This window comes from Eublepharis macularius, chromosome 6 (genome assembly GCF_028583425.1).
Source record: "Eublepharis macularius isolate TG4126 chromosome 6, MPM_Emac_v1.0, whole genome shotgun sequence".
Taxonomy (NCBI): Eukaryota; Metazoa; Chordata; class Lepidosauria; order Squamata; family Eublepharidae; genus Eublepharis; species Eublepharis macularius.
The window spans coordinates 103,199,814-103,207,371 of NC_072795.1; the positions used below are offsets into that span (position 1 = coordinate 103,199,814).

The 7,558-nt window shown below is 61.7% G+C and overlaps 1 protein-coding gene across 1 annotated transcript; it reads right to left on the minus strand.

Annotated features, from left to right (window-relative positions):
• Window positions 1–210: 210 nt before the first annotated feature.
• Window positions 211–1,173, minus strand: LOC129332708 (uncharacterized). Its single transcript, XM_054983935.1, has one exon. The coding sequence runs from the start codon at window positions 1,171–1,173 to the stop codon at window positions 211–213; it is 963 nt and encodes a 320-aa protein (XP_054839910.1).
• Window positions 1,174–7,558: the final 6,385 nt, after the last annotated feature.

The following is a 7,558-nucleotide window of genomic DNA, read 5'->3' on the forward strand; positions in this document are numbered from 1 at the left end:
ACCCTCCCCCGTGCTCGCCCAAACACACAGATGCTGTTCCTCTGCCCGCCCGCCCCCCGCCCACCACCACCTTCGACGCGGCCCCCCTCCCCCGTGCTCGCCCAAACACACAGATGCTGTCCCTCCGCCCGCCTCACCACCATCCCACCCCCCGTCCCGGATAGAGACACACAGATTGAAACCGGCTGTACCGGTCACAGCTTTATTGAATTATCGGTTTTGCTGGAAGTGCGTACTTATGGCGGCACGAATCGATACTGCCCGCGCAGTTAGAGCGGCCTCGGACCAGGGAATCTGCGGCCGCTCATCCCCGGGCTCCATCAGCGGCTCGCGCGGGAACGGCCCGTAAACGATGTCCCCGCGCGAGAGGCAAATGTTGTGAAGGATGCAGCAGGTGGTGATTACCGCGACCATGAGGCGCTCGCTGACAAGTAGGGGCCGCTGTAAATAAAGCCAGCGATTTTTCAGAATTCCGAACGAGCGTTCCACACTCATGCGCGCCCGGCTCAGTCTGTAGTTAAAGCGCTCCTGGGCGCGCGTTGATGGCGCCGGATAGGGCTTCATGAGCCAGGGCCGAAGAGGATAGGCGGGGTCCCCGATGATTACCGGGTCGAATGTGACCCCCTCCAGAGTGACCGGCCGCTTCGGGCGACGGGCACCATCCTCGAGTCTCTTGAACAGGGGCGAGTTACGGAGCACACGCGCGTCATGCGCCCTTCCCGGGAAGCCCACAAAAATGTCCAGGAATCGTGCATCGCTGTCCACCACCGCCTGGAGAATCATGGAGCAGTATCCCTTGCGGTTGATGTACTTGTCCCCAGAGAAAGGCGGAGAACGGATCTCGATGTGTGTCCCGTCCACGGCGCCCCAGGCATTGGGGAATCCCCTCTCCTCGAACCCGGAGATAATGTCCTCGAGGTAATCGATGCAGATCCACTTCTCGGTCAGCTTTGCAGCGATGAGCTCGCAGACCTCGTCGAATATCCCGCAGACGGTAGAGACGCCACGGCCAAATGCGGGCAGTGTCGCGGAGTTTGTGGTTCCCGTGGCAAGCTTCCAGATGGTGATGGCGATCATCTCCTCGGGAGGGACTGGGTCGCGCATGTGGGTCGTCTCGCGGACGAGATCTTCGCGAAGCTCCCCAACAATGTACTCGAACGTGGCACGTCGCATTCTGAACTGCTGCAGCCACTGCCCATCACTGAACTCGTAGCGCTCCCACCACGGCCACCAGTGAGGGCATGCCCGGGGAAGCACCCATGCCTTCCTCGGCGGGAAAGCAACAATGAAGCACTGCGCCATCTCCTCCACGGACGCCAGTGTTGCCACCAACTGCCGCAGTCTTCTTCTATGTCGCGCGCGGCGGCCGTTAACTTCCTCTCCCAGCTGCCTCCCGAGCAGGGCCACAGTGTCAGCTGTGGCAGCCGTAGAGCGGATGACCGTCCGCGCGAACAAGGAGAGCGCGACCGCAAAGGCACGGAGTGTTTCTCTCGGCGGCTGGCCCCTGCTGCTCCTCTTCCCGTGAGTGGGCACCATGGCGTGACGGCGACCGCAACGGTTCCCGCCCCACAACGGCCCCTTCTCCTTAGACGTCCGCCCCCCCGCCCCCTCGTGACGTGGCCGACACTGTCCAATGCCGCGCGAGTGTGACGCCCAGATGCTCTCGAGCAGCCGTCTCTTGCAGCGAGTGGACAGGAGATTGGTCCCCTGCCGGCCACGTCAGCGTCGCGCCCCCCTCCAACTTACTGTAAAGGCAGCCCGAAACTGACCGCGAAGACCGCCGTTGACGATCGTTTGTTGCTCCCGAGCCCAGCAAAGGACACCCAGAACGGCCAACCGCAACATGGACTCCACCGCGCCTCCCGAACCCGCGAGCAGTCTGCCTCTCTTGATCACCCTCAGCACCAGCCCCACGTCCTGCACCGGTGCCGGACTCTCGGTGGTCCCGGCGGCCCGAGGCAAGAAGGCAAAGGCCGCCCCCTGGTCTGACGAGGAAATGAGAGCCCTCATCCAGATTTGGGGGGACGACGCTGTGCAGAGCAGGCTTTCCGCAAGCTACAGGAATGTGAGCCAGTTCCAGTGGATCGCGAACGAGATGGCGGCCAGGGGTTTCCCCAGGGACTGGGAGCAGTGTCGTGAGCGGGCGAAGACTCTGAGAAGGGGCTACAAGGAGTGTGTGGACGGGAACAGTCGTTCGGGACACGGGCGGAGGGTTTGGCCCTTCTTTGAGGAACTGAACCGGTTCCTGCGGCTGGAGCAGGATCTGGTGGTGCCACGGGTGATGGGCACTGGCGTCCCCCCAACCGTCGTTGACCGGCGTCGACGTTCGGCCAGAGCCACTGAGGGGGAACCGGAGGGGGGTACTGACAATGTGGCCGGCGTTGGAACGGAGGACACCGAGGACACCTTCGAGGAGCCCGCCGGCGATTGCCTCCCAGATCGATCTGTGGCAGCAGCGGCCGGCGACCACTCCGCGGCAGAGACCATCGGTGAGTAATGTCCCGTGGGCAGTTGTGCGGTCGGGAATGCGGGGTGCCTGCGGGAGGGAGGCCCCCATCTAACACCGTCTCCCTCGTTCTTTACACGCTACCCAGCCGACACCACGGCCGCCGGGACACGCCGTCTGTCTCCGGCGGAGCGAATGTCGAACCTCCGACTTCGGCGCCGGGAGCGCCCGCGCAACGAGGCGATCGTGTGCATGGAGGCGACTCGGCGTGCGGTGGAGAAAATATCGTCGGAGCTGACCGACTCCTGCGCAATGGAGAAGGAGGCGCGGCAGAGTGAGGCTGCTGACCGAGGCGAGCAAAAAGAACTGTTTAGCCGGGCGGTCGAAGCGGCAGAGCGCCAAGCAGCCACGGCAGAAAGCTGCATGCGCGACATGGTGCGCCTCCTGGAAAGGATGGTCTCCGCGGTTGAGGCCCCCGCTGCCCCACCATCAAGCACTGCCGGCCCCAGGGACTCCGCAGACGGTGACGCCCCCACAGCTGACGCTCCCGACCACGCTCCCACGGCGGATCCCGCCGCAGATGAGAACCGGCTGCCGGAGCCGCCCGCTCCACGTGCAAAGAGGTTCCGTGTCCGGGCCGACCCCGAACCCCTTCCTAGGGGCTACCTGTTTGCAAAAAGGCAGCGCTGCCCACCACGACGCTACCGGCTGTAGGGTGTATGAGGCCCCTCTGCACCGGGGTCTAATCGTCTTATCGGGCATTCCTATTAATGTGTTTTCCCAATGTTGAGGGGGTTACTTTTTGTTTCTAACCGGTGGCGGCTGTGGGGCGGTTGCACCACCCTCGTTGACTTGTGCTCCAGCACTTCTAATGTTTGCTTGAATTGAGCGCACCATGTTTTTTTTCCTGAATAAAGAAACTTTCACGACCGCTTTGCTTGTCTTTCTAGCTGGGGATTGGTAAAGGGGAAAAAGTCTTTCCTCCCTTTTACATTCACTTCGCCCCACCCAAAACTACGCTGCCTCACCTCCTTCTGCAAGGAAGCGCGCCCTCCCCCCCCCCCCCATTCCCTGCCCATTTTATCAGAGAACAATACATGTAAAGTTATGTTTCCTACTTCGCCGAGGGAACGCCCCCCTTCCCGGCCATGACATAAGCCCGAATAGACCCGTTGCCCTTGGAGGGGCACCGCGGCCAGTGAACAAGTAGCCCGCTCACTGTCATCGGTGCTCCGCGTTCGAATCCGCAGTGCACACACGTGGATGATCGCAACATTCAAGCAGTCATCCACGCGTGTGCACTTTTATCAGTCGCCACCCTGCACCGTGACGGCCCCCCCCCGGGCCAGTGAGGGAACGCGGTTGGGAGAATAAAGAGCAAGCACACACACCGACCCCCCAAAGCCCCATCACGGGGTGATGTGATGGCTTCCCCGGGCTCATTGCCCATTGGCTCCTTTCCCGTTTAATTGCCCAATGGTTGCCACTTTTAAGCTGCAGGAAACATTTTTGGTTCACTACATTCCCGCCCCCAAATTCCCGGCAATCCAAACAAATGATTTGCAGACCCTCCCCCCCCCAAACCGATTGGACCTTTCCCCCCGAGGCCACGCCCCCCCATTCCCCGGGGTCTCTGTTGGCCGAGGCCGGCCCCCCCTTACAGGGCGAGAGATAAGCCCGAATAGCACCAGCTACCCTTAGCGGGGCCCCACGGGCAGTGCGCACGGCGCTCGCCCACTGCCTATGGCGCCCCGCGTTCGAACCCGGTGTGCGCATACGTGGGCGATTGGAGTACTGATCAACCGACCGCGCATGCGCATTTTGTCCTTTTCCGCACGATGCTCCCGCCCATGGCGACAGGCGTCCCACGAGCCCCCCCTTTCCTGACGGAGGTCCACCCAGGCCCCCCCCTGGTGCCCAGCTTGGCCCTAGGGGAGAAAAGAGCAAGCTTGCAAGCTATGTGTGCCCCCTCTGCCTGGCCAGAGCCAGTAGGCCTCAAAGGAGAAGTTTTGCAAGCCTGCATGCCAAAGATGGGTGCTATGTGTGCCCCCTCTGCCTGGCGAGAGCCAGTAGGCCTCAAAGGAGAAGTTTTGCAAGCCTGCATGCCAAAGATGGGTGCTATGTGTGCCCCCTCTGCCTGGCCAGAGCCACCTGAAGGCTTCCCCAGCCCCTTGTCCCTCTCAGCTTGGGACATGTCCAGGCACGCTTCTCGCCCGTCCTAGGCCAGGCACCCACCCCGTAGGCCTCAAAGGAGAAGTTTTGCAAGCCTGCATGCCAAAGATGGGTGCTATGTGTGCCCCCTCTGCCTGGCCAGAGCCACCTGAAGGCTTCCCCAGCCCCTTGTCCCTCTCAGCTTGGGACATGTCCAGGCACGCTTCTCGCCCGTTCCAGGCCAGGCACCCACCCCGTAGGCCTCAAAGGAGAAGTTTTGCAAGCCTGCATGCCAAAGATGGGTGCTATGTGTGCCCCCTCTGCCTGGCCAGAGCCACCTGAAGGCTTCCCCAGCCCCTTGTCCCTCTCAGCTTGGGACATGTCCAGGCACGCTTCTCGCCCGTCCTAGGCCAGGCACCCACCCCGTACGCCTCAAAGGAGAAGTTTTGCAAGCCTGCATGCCAAAGATGGGTGCTATGTGTGCCCCCTCTGCCTGGCCAGAGCCAGTAGGCCTCAAAGGAGAAGTTTTGCAAGCCTGCATGCCAAAGATGGGTGCTATGTGTGCCCCCTCTGCCTGGCCAGAGCCAGTAGGCCTCAAAGGAGAAGTTTTGCAAGCCTGCATGCCAAAGATGGGTGCTATGTGTGCCCCCTCTGCCTGGCCAGAGCCACCTGAAGGCTTCCCCAGCCCCTTGTCCCTCTCAGCTTGGGACATGTCCAGGCACGCTTCTCGCCCGTCCTAGGCCAGGCACCCACCCCGTAGGCCTCAAAGGAGAAGTTTTGCAAGCCTGCATGCCAAAGATGGGTGCTATGTGTGCCCCCTCTGCCTGGCCAGAGCCACCTGAAGGCTTCCCCAGCCCCTTGTCCCTCTCAGCTTGGGACATGTCCAGGCACGCTTCTCGCCCGTCCTAGGCCAGGCACCCACCCCGTAGGCCTCAAAGGAGAAGTTTTGCAAGCCTGCATGCCAAAGATGGGTGCTATGTGTGCCCCCTCTGCCTGGCCAGAGCCACCTGAAGGCTTCCCCAGCCCCTTGTCCCTCTCAGCTTGGGACATGTCCAGGCACGCTTCTCGCCCGTCCTAGGCCAGGCACCCACCCCGTAGGCCTCAAAGGAGAAGTTTTGCAAGCCTGCATGCCAAAGATGGGTGCTATGTGTGCCCCCTCTGCCTGGCCAGAGCCACCTGAAGGCTTCCCCAGCCCCTTGTCCCTCTCAGCTTGGGACATGTCCAGGCACGCTTCTCGCCCGTCCTAGGCCAGGCACCCACCCCGTAGGCCTCAAAGGAGAAGTTTTGCAAGCCTGCATGCCAAAGATGGGTGCTATGTGTGCCCCCTCTGCCTGGCCAGAGCCAGTAGACCTCAAAGGAGAAGTTTTGCAAGCCTGCATGCCAAAGATGGGTGCTATGTGTGCCCCCTCTGCCTGGCCAGAGCCACCTGAAGGCTTCCCCAGCCCCTTGTCCCTCTCAGCTTGGGACATGTCCAGGCACGCTTCTCGCCCGTCCTAGGCCAGGCACCCACCCCGTAGGCCTCAAAGGAGAAGTTTTGCAAGCCTGCATGCCAAAGATGGGTGCTATGTGTGCCCCCTCTGCCTGGCCAGAGCCAGTAGGCCTCAAAGGAGAAGTTTTGCAAGCCTGCATGCCAAAGATGGGTGCTATGTGTGCCCCCTCTGCCTGGCCAGAGCCAGTAGGCCTCAAAGGAGAAGTTTTGCAAGCCTGCATGCCAAAGATGGGTGCTATGTGTGCCCCCTCTGCCTGGCCAGAGCCAGTAGGCCTCAAAGGAGAAGTTTTGCAAGCCTGCATGCCAAAGATGGGTGCTATGTGTGCCCCCTCTGCCTGGCCAGAGCCACCTGAAGGCTTCCCCAGCCCCTTGTCCCTCTCAGCTTGGGACATGTCCAGGCACGCTTCTCGCCCGTCCTAGGCCAGGCACCCACCCCGTAGGCCTCAAAGGAGAAGTTTTGCAAGCCTGCATGCCAAAGATGGGTGCTATGTGTGCCCCCTCTGCCTGGCCAGAGCCAGTAGGCCTCAAAGGAGAAGTTTTGCAAGCCTGCATGCCAAAGATGGGTGCTATGTGTGCCCCCTCTGCCTGGCAAGAGCCACCTGAAGGCTTCCCCAGCCCCTTGTCCCTCTCAGCTTGGGACATGTCCAGGCACGCGCAGGGTAGTGTGGCCCCTGGAGGTGGGGGGTGGGGGGTGTCTCCTGACGAAACGACTGTAAACAGGGATACAAGAAACATTTATTTACAAAACAACCTTGAACAAACCCCAATCACAGCAGGCTCTCTTTATGAGTGTGCACCGTCACCCGCCCCCCCCCCCCTCCCCAGCAGTGTGGCCATGTCCCGGCGCATGTCCTGGACCGCTTGACCAATAGCTGTGATCTCCTCCGCCATCCTGGTCACCGCCGCCTCGGTTCGGTTCACTGCAGGAGAGAGCACAATGAGAGCCACGCACCCGCCATCTCACCCCATCTCCAGTAATGGGTTCCCTTCCCCCCCCCACCTGTCTCCATTGGGGAAACATAGGACAATGGATCTTGCCGGCACGGCGATCAATACCGCGGCCACCACATAGCCACAGATCTTCGCCGTCGCCAGTGGCTCAAAACCCTGATGGCCCACCCGCCTCTCGAAGCAGAAATGGCACCCCACTTACACACTCTGAGGCAGGCCTCCACCGCGACCTGCCCACGCACTGTTATGGGCACAGCCTCCCGCTCCAGCTCTGCCCTGCGCCCCTCATCCCGCGAAGTCCCCGCGCTGGAACCGGATGAGTCTGTGCCGGTACAAAACGTTATGTGTTCAGGGATTTCAAGGGCGGGCAAAAAATTCACTTCTGCCAACGCCAGGCCCATCAAGCGCCCTGGCCGCGGCAGGGGGGAGCCCTCCCCCGCCCTCATCCGCACATCCGTGTCACACCTGCAGACCCACCTGGCTCCATGGTTGTGGCGGACTCAGGGCGGATCGGGCTATCC

What these genes read in the sequence shown, in the direction of transcription:
- LOC129332708 (XM_054983935.1), bottom strand. Translation starts at nt 1,173, where the DNA reads ATGCGACGTGCCACGTTCGAGTACATTGTTGGGGAGCTTCGCGAAGAT.